This window comes from Canis lupus, chromosome 8 (assembly GCF_003254725.2).
Source record: "Canis lupus dingo isolate Sandy chromosome 8, ASM325472v2, whole genome shotgun sequence".
Classification (NCBI taxonomy): domain Eukaryota; kingdom Metazoa; phylum Chordata; class Mammalia; order Carnivora; family Canidae; genus Canis; species Canis lupus.
In genome coordinates this window covers 31,115,900-31,133,243 of record NC_064250.1, presented here as the reverse complement: position 1 = coordinate 31,133,243, position 17,344 = coordinate 31,115,900, and the positions used below count along the sequence as shown (strand labels likewise).

The 17,344-nt window shown below is 36.8% G+C and overlaps 1 protein-coding gene and 1 non-coding gene across 2 annotated transcripts in view; both read left to right on the top strand.

Moving 5' to 3' along the window:
• Positions 1–17,344, top strand: part of DLGAP5 (DLG associated protein 5) — a 39,505-nt gene that overhangs the window by 1,433 nt on the left and 20,728 nt on the right. Inside the window, exons 2-11 of the mRNA XM_025443361.3 lie at positions 566–801; positions 5,125–5,318; positions 7,384–7,446; positions 8,878–8,962; positions 9,072–9,194; positions 10,137–10,207; positions 12,887–13,158; positions 13,999–14,126; positions 14,475–14,601; positions 17,138–17,223. Coding sequence (XP_025299146.2) covers positions 567–801; positions 5,125–5,318; positions 7,384–7,446; positions 8,878–8,962; positions 9,072–9,194; positions 10,137–10,207; positions 12,887–13,158; positions 13,999–14,126; positions 14,475–14,601; positions 17,138–17,223 — 1,384 coding nt within the window. The 5' untranslated portion in view covers position 566. The remainder of the gene's footprint in view (positions 1–565; positions 802–5,124; positions 5,319–7,383; positions 7,447–8,877; positions 8,963–9,071; positions 9,195–10,136; positions 10,208–12,886; positions 13,159–13,998; positions 14,127–14,474; positions 14,602–17,137; positions 17,224–17,344) is intronic.
• Positions 8,453–8,563, top strand: LOC112658105 (U6 spliceosomal RNA). The gene has a single exon (XR_003135511.1). It is a non-coding gene; the product is annotated as a U6 spliceosomal RNA (small nuclear RNA).

Here is a 17,344-nt window from a genome sequence, read left to right as displayed (position 1 = left end):
CTTTTATCTGGAGTTGTCTAGCAGACTTTCTTAGTTATTCCTGTTGAAGAGTGTAGTGTATTTATAATTTTTTAAGCTTCCTAATGCCTCTTGTTTATATTCTGGACCATAGTTTCCTGGGCTTCACTTCATCTGTCAAGCAGGTTCCTATTTAGAACTCCAAAATGTGGGATCCCTGGGTGGCGCAGCGGTTTGGCGCCTGCCTTTGGCCCAGGGCAGGATCCTGGAGACCGGGGATCGAATCCCACATCGGGCTCCCGGTGCATGGAGCCTGCTTCTCCCTCTGCCTGTGTCTCTGCCTCTCTCCCTCTCTCTTGGTGACTATCATAAATAAATAAAAATTAAAAAAAAAAAAAACTCCAAAATGTGTTTTATCTTTTGATAATCTCCTTCTCTCTCTTCAGTGTCACATACTTATTCCTTTTTAAATTTTATTTTAATGTTTTTGTTTTCAAAGTCTCTAGGTTAGGACAGGAGTTGAATTGAAATCTTATTTATTTTTTTGAAATCTTAATTTTTTAAATAATAAAAATCCATGGAAGTTGGTCTCTCTTTTCTCTGACAGGATGTCTTCACATTTTGTCAGTCGGCACAGAAAGGACTTAAGTGTCAACATGATTAGAACTAAAATTGCTCATAGGAAATCTCTATCTCAAAAAGAAAGCAGATATAAGGAATATGAACGAAATAGACACTTTGGTTTGAAAGATGTCAACATTCCAACCTTGGAAAGTAAAATTCTTCTTGAATTAGATGAGACATCTCAAAATCTTGTTCCAGAAAAGGCCAAAGTCAAGCCAAGTAAGTAAAGATCTATTGTGACTTTAAATGCTTTGAAGAGTGAATAAAATTTGGTTTAGTACCTGAGGTTAAAAAAACCCTGAACAGAAGCATGGAGTTTTGAAACATCATTCCAGGTAATTTGGTATTTTCTACACAACTAAATACTGTTTGTTTAAGGTAAAGGCTGTGCAAGTTCCTGGCTAAGCTAAAGCCATTCATCTATGGAGTATTATAACACTGTATTACCTATATTGCCTAATAGGAATCCTAAAGTTCTTACTCTTGGAGCTTAGTAAGGTAACTCTTGACAAGAGAAATTGATAGGGGACATTAAAAATAGAACTCATTGAAAAATCCATGAAATAAGGATGTCTTATCAATGGGAATATTTCTCAGAAGAGCAAAGAATTTGCCCAAAAGAATTTGGAGTCATTAGGAAGGAAAAAAACAATTAAAGGACAAAGGAATGATCTCAGGAAAAGATAAAAATAATGAAAGTAGAGTGTCTTAGAAGGCAAGGGATGCTACAGACCAAGAGGAAGAGAACTGGGAAATGGCTTTCACATTTTGTCAGGAGTCATTGAACTCCTTTTTAGTTGCATTTATACAGCAGGCACTAGGAGCTGGATTGCAGTGAAATAAAGCAAGGATAGATGCTGAGTAAATGACAGATAGTCTTTTTAGAAGTTTTCTAGAGAATGAAATGGGATGCTAAGTTGTTTAACTGTTCACTGCTTCATTTTTATGATTTCCAGGACCACTGTAATATGTGGCACTTAGAAGACACTCTACATATTCAAGTTTAATAGATTCTGTAAAAGAGTGTTGGGCTAAAAGATTTCTTCTGGATTTATCATGTTTGATTCTAAAGGAAAGTGAGAGAAAAGAATTGGATACAAGTGTTGCAGGGTTTTGTTTTTGTTTTTGAGATGAAGTGATCCATCCATGTTTGAGGGTCAGAGGAAATGGACTGGTAGTCAAAAAGGGAGAAAGTAAAAAACAACATCTCTTAGTTGTTGGGAGGAAATGAAAACGGGGTCATAGACTGGTAGAGGATGGCTTCCCAGACATTTTTTTGTCTGGGAAGCAGTGATGTTCTGACTTCAAGTCCTCTCCTGCCTCTACTCTTGCCCATTCAAATGCTCCATTCCTTGACCAAAATCTCAAATCAAAGTCTAACCTCATCAGTACTATTAAATATCTGATTTATTTTCCATTTGCAAAGGACTAGGGGTGGGAGTGAGCCTGGCATGTTCCAGAGAAAGCAAGTAGGCAAGCATGGCTAGAGAAGAATGAATAAGGGGTATCTCCCATCCCTGTGGAGCCCTGAAGGTACATGATACTCTCAGGTATTCTGGCTTTTACTGAGTGAAATGAGAAGCCAATAAGGGATTAGTGGGTATTTATGTAAATCTGATTTTTGTTTTTAGAAGCATTACTTTGGCTGCTGTGTTAAGAATAGATTGCAGGGTGGCAAGCATGGCCTCAGGAAAACCAAATAGGAGACTATTGCAATAATTTAGTTGGTAGTTGATGGCTGATCAAAGTGGTAGCATTAAAGATAAGTGGTTACATTCTGGATATACTTAAATAATTGAACCAATAGGGTTTTCTAATGGATTGGATGTGGGGTTGATAAAGAAGAGTCAGGATGATTCCAAGGTTTTTGGCTTAAGCACCTGAAAGTAGGGAGTGGCCATTTACTAAAAAAAGACCCAGGGAGGAACAGTTTGGGGGGCATGATAAGATTAAGAGTTCAGTTTGGGACATGTTCGATTTGAGAAACCTATAAGACATGTAAGTAGAGATGATGATAAGGTAGTTGGATATAAAAGATGAGTTCAGGCTAGAAGTCTGAGCTGAGAGATAAATTTAGGAATTGTCAGCTAATAGATGGTGTTGGAAGATATTAGACTAGATGTGATTATCCAGAGTTTTGGTGTGGAACAAGGAGAGAAGAGGGGTAAGCACTCCAAGATTTAGAGGGTGAAGACCTGAGGAGAAACTAGCAAAGAACTAAGGAGCAGTACAAACTAAACCAGGAGGACAACAAGAAGATTGTGGTATTCTGGAAACCAAGTGAAGCAAGCATATCAAGGAGGAGAGACTAACTGTATCAATGCTGCTTGTTAAGTCAAGCAATAGTAGAAGTGAGAATTTGAACTTTACCACTGTGAAGGTCATTAATCTTGATGGGTAGTTTTGATGGAGTGAAAGCCAAATTGGAAATGGGTTCAGAGAATGGCAGCACCACTCAGGAGATAGTCTTGCCCCAAAAGTTGAACTTGAGTCTAATCAAAACCTTAGATATACTTTCCAGTTTATAGAAAACATGAAGGCTAGAAGAATGAGTTAAAAAACAACAAAACAAAAAAAACAAACAAGAAAGCAGACAAATACAGTGCAGAGCATTCTGTAGGACAACTAACTAGCTTTTTTTTTTTTTTTTTTTTTTTTTAATAGGACCATGGCACGAGAAGTAGGGTGCCAATTGTGTCACCAATGAATATAAGTGTGACAATGTTGATGTTTCTGGAAGGGCCTGGTTGGTCAGAGGTCTCTCTTTGGCTGGTTGTGTTTGGTCATGAGCAAATCTCTCTGTTTGCTCCAGTGTGGTGTGTAAATGTTATTTTTTATGTGTGTCATGACACAAGAAAGATTGAAATACTGGCATGGATGTGATCACCGGAGGATAAAAAGCCTAAGAAATGAGAAGCCAGAGCATTAGAGGGGTCATCAAGATTTGTACAATGATAGTGTTGGAGACAGTGACAGTGAGCTAGGAGCTAAAGCCTTAAAAGAACAAGAGGAAACCTGGAGGGCCTATAGATGACAAACTGGGGTACTGGATAATGTGACCCAATGACATGAAATGTAAAGGTGGGATCTTTTAGTGAAAGGAGGAAATCACTGGGAAGCAGCAATGAGGACATCTCCCCCTTTTGGATCCAGTGATAGCGCCAGTGTGGGAGAAAAAAACCAATCATGTGAGAGGACAGCTGGGGAAACTGTCTTCAGGGAGAGCCAGGTTTCAGTTAGATCAAGAGATGAAGGGAACATTTAGAGAAAAAAACAGAGGTTTTGTCGGTTAACCATTGCAGCATCTGTGCTTTTGCTTGTTCTGTTCTCTGGCTTATTTTTTAAAAAAAAAACAACTTTATTGAGGTGTAATTTACATGGCATAAAAAAATCTACCCATTTTAAGTGAATGCATACTTTTTTAGTAAATTTACTTAGTTGGGGCATCATCTTCCTAAATTATTTTTGACCCTTACCCAGTGGGCCAACATAGATTCATTCTTTGGAACCTTTTTCACGTATTCTCTTTTCTGAGAAGCCTTTCCTGATCTTCCCAGACAGAGGTTTATTCTGATTCTCTATTGTGTGCATTCTCCAATTTGTTTCATGCTAAACCAGACTGAAAGTGTTCTTTTCTCCAGGATGCTGTGAGCCCTTCAAGGGCAGAAATTCTCATACTTATTCATACTGCCTAAGCATGTCTTGCACATAGACCCTTATATTTCCCAAACCAGGTAAAACAAAGTATGTAGATGGAAACCTAAGTCGAACTAAAGAAACTGATAAGTAGCCCAAATATGGATGGGGATATTCGTTAACCTAAAACTTGGTGACTTAACACAATAAACATTTATTATTTCGCACAACTGTTGTGGGTCAGAAGTTTGGGTTCAGCTTAAGTGGGTGGTTCTGGAGTTTGCAGCCAGGATGTCTTCCAGGGACACATCTGCAGGCTTGAGTGAGACTGATGATCTGCTTCCAAGATGACTCACTGACATGACTGGCAAGCTGATGCTGGCTTTTGGCAGGAGGCCTTAGAATTTATCATGTAAACACCTCCATAGGGCCACTAGAGTCCCCTTGAGATTCTACAAGGCCACTGGCTTCCTCCAGAGCAAGTGATCCAAGAGGGACAAGGCAAACTCTTTCGTGTCTTTAATGACCAAGTCTCGGGAGTCACACTCCATCATTTCACAGTACTTTGTTGCTTATCCAGGTCAGCCCTATTCAGGGTAGGAAGAGATGACACACAGATATCATTACCAGGAGGTGAGAAGCCTTGGGGTCAGCTTGGAGGTTGGCTATCCTACAAGTTCATTAATTCAAAAGTAAGATAATACATGCCTAGTGTGTTGCAAGCAGTTAATAAATATTTGAAAAGACAAAGGCAAAAGAAATAAAAACTTTAAAAGAATAGGGGTTGAAATAGCTTGTGACTGGAGTGCTAAGGAATTAAAAGCATTTCTCAATAGCAGTTGAAGTTAGACTTTTGCCTAACTTTTTTCTGAAATGTTTTATACACTGTGGGTTTTTTCTGCCTAGGGTCAAAGAAAACCATTCTAGGTGATCAACGAAAGCAAATGCTCCAAAAATACAAAGAAGAAAAGCAACTTCAGAAATTGAAAGAGCAGAGAGAGAAAGCTAAGCGAGGAGTATTTAAAGTGGGTCTTTATAGACCTGATATGCCTTGTTTTCTGTTATCAAACCAGAGCACTGTGAAAGCTGAGCCAAAAAAGGTAATTTTACTATCCTAATTTGGTATCAAGGGGTAGTTCGTTTTAACTGGAATTTTCTTTAAGAGGTTAAATAACTAGAATGACCATTTCCCTGTAATCTCTATATTCATTTAACTACTTGGTAGGAGATGGGAATGAAATAATAGCAGCTCAGAAGATGAAAATCAGATCTCTTGATGTACTTTATAGGTTTTTGAGATAGGAAAAACAGTGGGCAGAAGTCAGGTTCCTGGTTGTCTGAGGAGGACTGGTCTGAGTGCCCAGAGCACTGAAACAGGATGAAAGGAGGAACGATCGAAAAATATTTTGGTCACTGAGTCAAAGAGAATGAAGTTTGAACGGGGGCAGTGGGATTTGTAAATTAGGTAGTCACTGGTGATTATTTTAAAGATATGTATAAAAGATCTTAGACTGTATACTCATTCCTGATTTAAATATGAATTGAGTAATACAAAGGCCTATTGAATACTGCATATTTTAGAGTAGGGAGAGATTATTTATGTTTGGAGGAATATCAAAGAAGACCTTTTGGAAGGGGTTAGATTTTCGAGATATACAGGTTACCAATCATTGGTCTAAACTATAGACAACTATTTAAAAATGTTAAAAACATATGTGGGTGATGGGCACTGGTTCTTACATGTTGGCAAATTGAATTTAAATAAAAAAAATACGTAGTGAGAAACAAATGAACAAAGGAAAAAAAGCGAGACAAACCGAGAAACAGACTATTATCTCTAGAGAACAAACTGATGGTTACCCAAGGGGAGGTCGGTAGGGGTAGGTGAAATAGGTGATGGGGATTAAGGAATACACTTGTGATGAGTACTGAGTGATGTATGTAATTGTTGAATCACTGTATTATACACCTGAAACTAATATAACACTATATGTTAACTATGCTGGAATTAAGAATAATATAAATATTATATGTATGTATAGGGGGAACAAGAGACCCATCATGGTGTTAAATAATAAAATTCACTAATTGTTTTTTTTATTTTATTTAGATAGCCATTGTTGAATTCTGCTCATCCTGCAGTCTAGAGAAAAGACTAATTTCTTTAGGATTAGATTTTCATGGAGATTTGGAGAAGAAAATGCCTTCTCCTTTAGGGGAGAAATCTGATTGTGCTTCTAAGAAATTTTACAGAATTGATAAATATCTTATCATTTTTTAATCAGTCTCATGCTAGATTTTTTCCACATTTTGTGATCAGGTCTCCATTTTCTTATTGACAGTGGAGAAATGCATAATCATGAGACTTGAAGGCAAACTGTCAAAGCTTGGAAAGTAAGCTATAGAGTATTTTTTCATTAAACTGAAAACAGAAGATCCTAATCTATACCCCCCCCCCTTTTTTTTTGAAATGAGATCTCTTACCAAGAGACCCTTTTTTAATTTATTCAGAGGCAGAGAGAGAGGCAGGCAGAGACACAGGCAGAGGGAGAAGCAGACTCCATGCAGGAAGCCCGATGTGGGACTTGATCCCGGGTCTCCAGGATCACACCCCAGGCTGCAGGCGGCGCTAAACCACTGCGCCACCGGGGCTGCCCTCTATACCTCCTTTTGAATATGTCCAGCTGTCATATTAATGATGATTCAAATACCTGGAAAATATGGTTTGAAATTTCTTCCTTCACCTCACTGAGAAATGTTTTGAAGCTACTAATGTAAATGTAATTTAAGTTAAGCCAGAACCAGAAAACAAGAATTCAAGTTGGCAAGTATCTTTTTGCCATAAATGATTAAGGATAAAATATAACTTTAAAATGAGAACTTTGGGCAGCCCGGGTGGTTCAGCGGTTTAGCACCGCCTTCAGTCCAGGGCTAGATCCTGGGGACCCGGGAACAAGTCCCACATTGGGCTCCCTGCATGGAGCCTGCTTCTTCCTCTGCCTGTGTCTCTGTGTCTCTGCCTCTCTCTCTCTCTCTCTCTGTCTCTCATGAATAAATAAATAAAATCTTTTAAAAAGGGGGGAGGGATTTATTTCAGCAAAAGACATGAAATTAAACTTTTGTCAATTCATTTTTTGTAACTTTATTTTCTTTGACTGTTTTAAGGCTGTTTCATCTTTTGTACGGATTACAAGGTCAAAGGCCAAAGACCAAATGGAGCATACTAAGGTATAGTTAATAGTAGATAATTGTTACTGAGATGACAAACTGTACTTTTTTCCTAGGGTAAATTCATTTTTAATCTAATACCAGCTTTAAGCATAGTGATTAATTTGCTAGAGTTAATAGTACCAGAATCAGTATTATTGGTATGCTGACATAAAACCATCTTGGCTAGATACTAAGGAAATATTCACCTAAAATATCTTTGCCCAACATCCCTTATGAGATGTATGCCAAACTTTGTGTCATACTCTTGTTTACTGGGCTTCTGCTATGCTTTCTGTGTCATCACAAAATGTAGATAAGGATATAAAGCACATAGGTGGGTGTTGTAAATTTATGGGTCTTCAAAATACCCCATATGATTAAAATTATTAGGAAGATTACTAAAATAAAGTGATGTGAGCTAGGAGGAAAATAGTATCCCTCTTCATCAGGTGAGGGAGCTGAATTTCATGTATTCAATAAAGTTTGTGTCCCTACCATGTTTCTCTCTAGGGTATAGTAGTGAACAAAATAAAATTCCTTGTTTTCATTGAGTTTATATATGAAATAGGCAATAAAAAATTAAATATATGTTAGATGGTCGTAAGTATTATAGGGGAGGGGAAAAAAGAGTGAAGGGAGAAGGGGAGTAGTGGAGTAGGTGTTAGGTGGAATTTTGATTGGGGTTGTCAAGCAGGGCCTTGCTGAGATGGTGGCATCTTGAGTAAAGTGAGTGAACTACTAAAAAGAGCTTTCTATCCAGGAAAAGAGGTCTCTAGACATAATTCAAAGGTCTGGAAGTAAAAACATGCTTGGTATGTGTAAGGATTCTCAAATTATAGTCACCTATTTTTTAAGAGCTTAGGTTTTCAGCATTTTCTAAAGTCTAGGGTTCTAAAGCAGCTTAAGGCAGTTTATATAATGGAAAACTTCTTTCTTCATCTCATTTTATTTGGGGAAGTAGATTTTTTGCCAGGTCATTTACAATAGTCAGATTTCAGATGAGGGGTCAATTTATAGATAAAAAATGTAGAATTTGAGTGCTTGCATATATATTAAAATTGGAATGATACAGAGAAGATTAGCATGGCCCCTACACAAGGATACCATGCAGAGTCATGAAGTATTCCACATCCTCCTTGCCCTCTATCCCTGCCTCAGCTTTGTGTTGTGTTTGTGGTTCTATTGCCCCTCTTTTATCCGTTGCTATTTTTGTGATGTCTCCCCACCTCCCATCTCCACCTTTTCTAAGTGGCTCCTGGGGGAAGGGATCTGCTCCTTCCTTCTCTCCCTCTCACTCTACCACAGCTTGGAAGAAAGTAGGGGTGGCAGAAATATGGTAGTGGGAGTCTTTGTACCTTGAATGAATAAAATGACTTGAAAACTGCTCCCCTGAGTGGCGATTTGATGCAGTATGCAATTAAATCACATACCACCTAATCTTTTATATAGATTAATAATGGAAGTGATGTTCGAGCAATCCAACCTGGTCAAAGACAAACTTCTGAAAGAAAAGTGTTGGACAAAGAGGAAAAAGGTAGGAATTTAGCCATTATTATAAAGTATATTCATTATAAGCTCTGGTGTTGCCACAACAGTAATTTAATAATTACAAAAAGCATTTGATTTGATTCTTTCTCCCACAGTTGTACAGCCTGTAATGACCACATCAGTGAGACTAACTCGATCGGCCACTCAAGCAGCAAAGCAGATTGCCAGAACAGTCTCCTCTACTACAGCAAGAAAGCCAATCATAAGAGCTACTAATGGTAAGAATTATTTCTTGACCAGTGACTGATCTAGAATGTTTTGGTCTTTGAGGTTTTTTGTGTTCAATATTAAAAATCATCACGTATGACTCTGAGCAAGAAACAAGGAAATGGGAGATTCCAGTTCCTAGGGGTAGATTCCATGCCTCAACATCCAGTTAGCACACAGTGGATGCTCAAAGGTGGAAGTACCTGAATTGGTGTGAGGAGCACTTCAAAGAGAAAAATTGATCACCCAAATAAATTACAGCCCATCCAGCCATCCAGTTGGTGGAATACAGTGTAAACATTTCAGGATAATGTTGTAAAAGCACATGATGTATTGAGCAAAGAATAACAGATCAAATTCTGAACAGTATGATCACAATCCTAAAATATGTATGTGAATATGTGAACATAGAATAAAACTGGAGGGGTGCCTGGGTGGCTCAGTGGTTGAGTGTCTGCCTTTAGCTCAGGTAGTGATCCCAGGGTCCTGGGATCGAGTTCCACCTCAGGCTCCCCACAGGGAGCTTGCTTCTCCCTCTGCCTATGTCTCTGCCTCTGTGTGTCTCATGAATAAATACATAAAATCTTTTAAAAAAAAATGAATAAACTGGAAAAACATACTCTAAAGTGTCAATAGTAATTATAACTGAGTAATGTGATCTTGGATTATTTTTAAAGATTTGGTCATTTTTGTGCTCTACTTTATTTTCCTAATTTTCTGTATCTGATAACCAGAGGCAAAAAGTAAAATACCTTAACATCGTGCTTTTGTTTTGAAAACAGATGGCTTATACTTGGCAGGAAATTTCATGTTTTTATAATATGACTTTTAATCAAAAAATGCTTTAAGATATACATTCCTATTTTTGCCTTTTTTCCTTTTCCAAATTACCTCATACCTGTAAAGCAGCATTTTCTATCTAGTCAAAATGATCATCTTATTTCACTTTTTAGATCATGAAATGGAAAGACAGAGACCAAATCAAAGAAGACCTACCAAAAAGACAGAAACAAAACCTGATAAGGTAGAGTATAAACATCTATTTCTGGACACTTTGAAAATCTCACTGCTACTTTCATAAAGTTGAAATTAAGCGTAATACAGAACTACTTCAAGAGGGGTTAAGCTACATATGTGTTAAAACCCCTTGAGCCATAAAGAAGCATCAAGAGGATTTATTGTTGTTGTTGTCTTTCAGGTATTATATCCTCAGAGCTTTATAGCTAGAGAAAGCATAATTTGGTTAATGAGAGATAGAGAAATACAATAACACAGCCAACAGGAGTCTTCACATGGGAATTTACTTAAGAGATAAGATGGAGTAGGGCAAAATGTATTGACTTTGGATTCATTTAGGCATGAATTATCTGCTTCCAATTAGCCAGATAACCTTGGGCAAGTTGTAAGTTTGTTTTCCCATCTCTAACATGCAATACTTAAAGCAGTTTTAAGAATGAAATAACCTAGGGGAGCCTGGGTGGTGCAGTCAGCTAAGCATTTGACTCTTGGTTTCAGCTCAGGTCATGCTCTCAGCGTCCTGGGATTGAGCCCCCACATCAGGCTTCACCTTCAGCATGGAGTCTGCTTGAGATTCTCTCTCACCCTCTGCCCCTCGTGCTCATGCTGTCTCTCTCTCAAATAAATAAATAAAATCTTTTTTAAAAAAAAGTATGAAATAACCTAACATTTCTAATGGCATTTAGCATAGGGCCTAGTAGAGTCTTTAAAAAAAAGTCACCAATTTGAGGGTCCAATTCCTTGGCTTATGATTCACATTATAATTCCTTAACGTTTTTCCAAAGTGTAAGAAACCTGGCTAGTTTTTACTAAAAATCAAACCTATCTCCTCCAAGGAAGGCAGTATAGGATAAATCGTCATAAGCAAGCAGCTGGCTCTCATAGTTCTTCCCTTAAGATTGATTTCCTCCTTGAGGATTAATGCTAGGTTTTTACTTTCCCTGCTATGTTGGCCTCAGGGACAGTGTCACCCTTAAATTCTTGTCCAGGTTGAAATACTCTGGTTTCTGTTTATATCTCATTGAAAATCCAAACAGAGACTTCTAAAAATTACGTGTAGGGATCCCTGGGTGGCGCAGCGGTTTGGCGCCTGCCTTTGGCCCAGGGCGCGATCCTGGAGACCTGGGATCGAATCCCACATCGGGCTCCCGGTGCATGGAGCCTGCTTCTCCCTCTGCCTGTGTCTCTGCCTCTCTCTCTCTCTGTAACTATCATAAATAAATAAAAATAAAAAAAAATTAAAAATTACGTGTAAATGAGTATGTGAGGGCAGCCCCGGTGGTTCAGCGGTTTAGCGCCCCCTTCAGTCCAGGGCTTGATCCTGAGACCCGGGATCAAGTCCCACGTGGGGCTCACTGCATGGAGCCTGCTTGTCCCTCTGTTTGTGTCTCTGCCTCTCTCTCTCTGTCTCTCTCATGAATAAATAAATAGAATCTTAAATAAATGAATGAATGAATGTGTGAAATGGCTGTGGGGGGCCAACAGGTACCAACTTCCAATTACAAAATAAATAAGTCCTGGGGCTGTAATATATCATGTAGTGACTATAATTAGCAATACTGTATTGCATATTTGAGAGTTGCTAAAAGAGTAAATCTTAAAAGTTCTCATCACAAGAAAAAAATTCTATTTATATGGTGATGGTTGTTAACTAGACTTATTGTGATCATTTCACAATATATACAAATACTGAATCATGTTATACACTTAAAACTAATGTTATATGTTAATTATATCGCAAGTGAAAAAAAACCAAGTAATTAAATTAACTTGAGAAAATATGCTTCACTTTTCACTAACATTGAAAAATAATTTTGTTCATATCGTGGTTATTTATAATAATCCAAGATTATGGGCAGCCCCGGTGGATCAGCGGTGTAGCGCTGCCTTTGGCTTGGGGTGTGATCCTGGAGACCCGGGATCGAGTCCCGCGTTGGGCTCCCTGCATGCATGGAGCCTGCTTCTCCCTCTGCCTGTATCTCTGCCTTTCTCTTTCTCTTTGTCTGTCATGAATAAATAAATAAAATCTTTAAAAAAAAAGAAATGTTTTAATAATCCAAGATTATTTACAAAAAGGATTTTGGACATGACAGTAGTGGTATCTAATAAACATTGGATTTCTGATTCTGAAACTATTGTAATTATCAGCATAATCTAAGTAAAAAGAGATCTGTATTAGGTGAGTAAATTTTTCCACCTTAGTTTTTTCTGCTTTTTTTTTTTTTTTAACATTTTATTTATTTATTCATGAGAGACACAGAGAGAGAGAGGGAGAGGCAGAGACACAGGCAGAGGGAGAAGCAGGGTCCACGCAGAGAACCTGACGTGGGACTCCATCCTGGGACTCCAGGATCACGCCCTAGGCCGAAGGCAGATGCTAAACCACTGAGATGCTAAACTAAGGTGAGGTGTCCCTCCACCTTAGTTTTCATGTATTTTAATTTGTTGTAACACCTAAAACATGTTACTTATTCCTGTGAGGATTGGTTCTCTCTCCTTCTGGATCATAGCAATGATTTAGTGTAGCTGGTCTTCTAGTTCCTTGTATACATTTCATTGTATTTGATTTTGTCTCTTTACGTACATGGGACATATATATCAACTTCCACATTTTCAGGCCTGTAAAATTGGTCGAATATATCCCCAGAAAAGGAATTCTCACTCTATTCTGTTTACTCATGACTAGGTCGTTTCTTTTAAAGTCGATAGTGAAGATAATACTTTGGATTTACAAATCGGTGCAACAAATGGAATGGATCCAGATGGAGTCTTACCAAAAATGGAGAATTTACCTAAGAATACTGCAAAAACAAAAGGGAAGAATTCCTTTGCACCTCAAGATTTTGTGTTTCAGCCACTGGATGGTCTGAAGACCTATCAAGTAAAACCTATGACTCCCAGAAGTGCCAATGCTTTCTTGACACCCAGTTATACGTGGACCCCTTTAAAAACAGAAGTGTAAGAATATAATGTTAATAATGAATTCCTTGCTAAGATGAGTAACAAATATCTTTCTTAGATTTGGCCTGTGTATTTAAAGTTCTTATTTATTTAATTTAACTACAAATCATGAAAATTTGGTTTTTAAAAAAAAATTCAGAAGGCTGCAATAATCCATCTGACAGTTTTAATAGTTCCTGTGCGTTATTAACATTATTTTCATAGTACAATTTGTGTTATATTGCTTTTAGTAAGTGACTTTATTGTAACACTTAGAAATAAATTTTTAGAAAGAAATTGCTATAATACTGTAGCTCAGATATGGGTGTTTGTGGTTTTTTTGCTGAGTATTTAGAAAAATTACTTCTAAAGGCAAAAATGATTAACTTGCAAAGTAGAGGGAGGAGTGTATGGGTAGGGATCATATGGAATCTTTAAAAGACAAGATTCTTTTGCAGACTGGCTGTGGCAAATTTACTAGAAACTGTTCAGCAACAGCAAGACTATTAAGTGTTTATTCCATTAAGAGATCGTCAAAATCTTTAGATCACATGAACGATTAGTAAAGATGGACATCCCCACTGCATAGGTGCTTACATTTTTCTGCTCCAGCATAGATATGTTGTTTTTAAAATGGACATATTTCTAGGGCACTGACTGGCTCAGTCAGAAGAGCATGCATCTCTTGATCTTGGGGTCATGAGTTCGAGCCCCACATTGGGTATAGAGATTAAACTTAAAAATAATAAAATTTCTGTTTTATCCCAGATTTTTAAAAAGCAATGTAATTTTGAAATCCTTCAGTTATATGTATAGGGTTCATACTTCATGAAGTATCTTTTTTGCTATTGTTTTTAGTGATAAGACTCAAGAAGTGACAAAAGAAATTTTGACCCAAGAATGTAAAACTTACTCTGCAAAGATGATACATCAAGATTCAGATAAACTAAAATGTCCTTTGGGTTCTTTAACAGTTTGGAATAAAGGTATGGTATTTTAATTAAATTTTTACTTGCCTTCTGGATTGTGATTTATCAGGGTTCTGTTCACAGCCCCACAGGGTCAGAAGAGATGGGAAACCTGGGGAAAGATATCTGGACAGAGTTGGAATGAGGAATGCAGACTGAAAAAAGGCAGGAAATAAATGTAAATTGGAAGAGATTAAATTATTGAAACACTTTAGAGGAGATGTGGTGAATGAAATCATTGAAGCAGAAATAAAATGTTAAATTCAACAATGAAAGAATGGAAGGATTTTTAAAATTTGTCTTTTGTAGGGGATGTCATTTTAAAAATTGCTGCTTTGAAAGTTATATGTGGTGTTTTCTTTGTAGAACATGTCTTAAATAAAGATGAGACTACTACTAAAAATTCAAATGGCCTTACAATAAAAGAAGTCCCATCACTTGAAATAATTGAAGATCAGATATCTCAGCCCCACCATGATGTGCTGTATTTCAGGTTTGTCCATTTGTTCCTAGTGTAAGATTCTGTATTAATGTGTAGATATTTAAAACCAAAGTTAAACTATTTTAACCTTAATATAATAGATGAATTAGACTCTGGGTGATTTTTTAAAAATTTAATTATTTTTCAGTAGCTAGTACTTTCATTTATGTGGTTTCTCATTTGAAAGATAGAAAAAGGTACAAGCAAGAAGCCCTTTCTCAATTGTCTCCCAGCCCCACAGTTCAAACCTTCCATGGAGGCAAGTGTTAATTCATGTTTTGTGAAAACTTTCAGAGAGATAGATAACATGTAGACAAACATATTTTTTTCTTTTTTTATACAAACAGTAGCTCACTATTCTGTTTTCATTTAATGTTCAATGTGGGAGACATTCCATTTTAATACTTAGAGCTTTTTCATGTTTTTTTTGTTTATGTGTGGGTATGTGGGTGTGTGTGTTTAGTGACCATATAGTATCCAATTATGTGGATGTGCCACAATTTATTTAGTAGTAAATTGCTGTTGCTGGCTATCTACATTGAGTTTGGTCTTTTACTAACTCACTCAAGACTGCAAAGAACAACCTTGTGTACTTTCCAGTTGTCTCATGTGAAAATATGTAATGGCCTCAATTTACATTCCCTTCAACAAGGTATAGGGAGTTTCTGTTTTCTCATACCTTTTTTTCCCCCCAGAAAGAAGCCAAATTAACCTTTATTTTACAAGGAAGTATAGTGGAAGATGGTAGGAGCTCTTTGGCCTACTTAATCATGAGATAGGATTACTTTTCTCTAATGGTGAAGAGTAAAAATTAACATCCTGTTTGGGGAACTTCAACCATGTCACCTAAGGCCTTGGAAACAAATCAGAGGACTGTATTTGGAGAAAGGTCCCAACATTCCATATCACATAGGAAATAATTACATGCTGCTATTCTTTTTTTTTTTTTTTAAGCTTTTTATTGTGGAAAATTTAAAACATATATGAAAGTGCAGGGACTTATACACTGAACCCCCATATACCCATCATTCATGGTCAATCTCATTTCATATTTATTCGCATATACTTCTGACTCAGGATATTTTAAGAAAATCCCAGGTAATCATATCACTTTATCCATAAGTATTTCTGTAGGTATTTTTCAAAGTTAGACTCCTATTAACCATAATACTTATTGTTAACATAATCATAATAATTAATGTCATAAAATATCCAGTCAGTATTCACATTTTCCAAATTATAGTCCACGTGCAGGCATGCACACATACACGTTTATGTACATTTTGTTTATTTTTGAGAGAGAGAAAGAGTGTGTGTGAGCAGGAGGCAGAGGGAAAGAGAGAATCCACACTGGGTGCCTCAGTCAGGGCTCATGTCACAACCCTGAGATCATGACCTGAGCCAAAATCAAAAGTTGGACGCTTAACTGACTGAGCCACCCAGGTTCCCCCATGCTATTATTTTTGAGTGAATGTATTAAGAATATTTTCATACCTTTTCCAATACAATTTTAACATTTTTTTTGAGCTTTGCCAATAAAGTAGATAAGAATACTATCTTGCCTATAGTCTTAATATTTATTGTATTATGAGCGAGTATCTTTATATGTTTGAAAGCCACTTCAATTATTTTTAAAGCATGAAATTTTAGAATTGTAAAAGATTTTAGAGATTAGCTAATCTGTTATGTTCTCAACTATGAGACATTGCGATAATAAGCAATTTACCCAAATAAATAATGTCAGATCTAAACCAGGTCTCATTTCTCATAACTTAAGTCATCCTCTGTCATGCCACTAGATATAAAAAGCTAAAATTTTCTTCTAAGAAACAATTATCCTGTTTCTCCTATGAGGATGCTTTCTCTAAAGAAACCGATTACATTTACTTTGGGCCAGCATTTCTTAACCTTGGCGCTATTGACCTCTTAGACAAAGTAATTGTGTGGACCATCCTTCTGCATTGTAGGTTGTTTGGTAACATCCCTGGCCAGTAGCACTCCTCTAGTTCATGACACAGAAATGTCTCTAGACATTGTCAAATGTGTCCTAGGGAACAAAATTAGACCTCTGTTGAGAACCATTGCCTTTGGAGTGACAAGCAAAGCATAATAATTATAGAAAATCTGTAAGGCTCTGTCACTGTAATTCCATAGTTAGAGTTTTTAGCTTCAAACTTACTCTTGAGAGTTGGGTTGATGTTAGTTCCATGGACAAGAGCAGAACTAATAACAAGAGAAGTAGGGAATATCTGATTCTGTAAAGTCTCTAAAAAATAAGAATGGAAGAAATTGGAAATATTAGCATGAAAAGTGGGCTCTTGGTATTAGTCATTTGTGTAAGTTTTAGATGTAAAAAGAGAAACATAGGGTATTGACTTGTATTTATGGCTTTTAATGTATCACCGTACATAAAATCAGCATCAACTCTAAAAAATTAACATTGTACCTAGCTTTTATACCTTCCTAATATTATGTGTGTCATAATGCTAATACTTAGATATTAGTATGAGAAGCATTTGTAAAACTGAAATGTATGTCATAATTTTAGAAATAGTCTTCGGTTAGAAACTGAGAAATTAACTTCGCACTGCCTTGAGTGGGACAGGAAGCTTGAATTGGACATTCCAGATGATGGTGAGGGAACATTTATATTTTTTGTTTTAGTTTTGGTTTTTAAAATATGGTTATAGTTATATTTATCTAAAACATAAAGATCTAGAATTGTCCAACTGAATGGTTACATTGTTATTTAAAG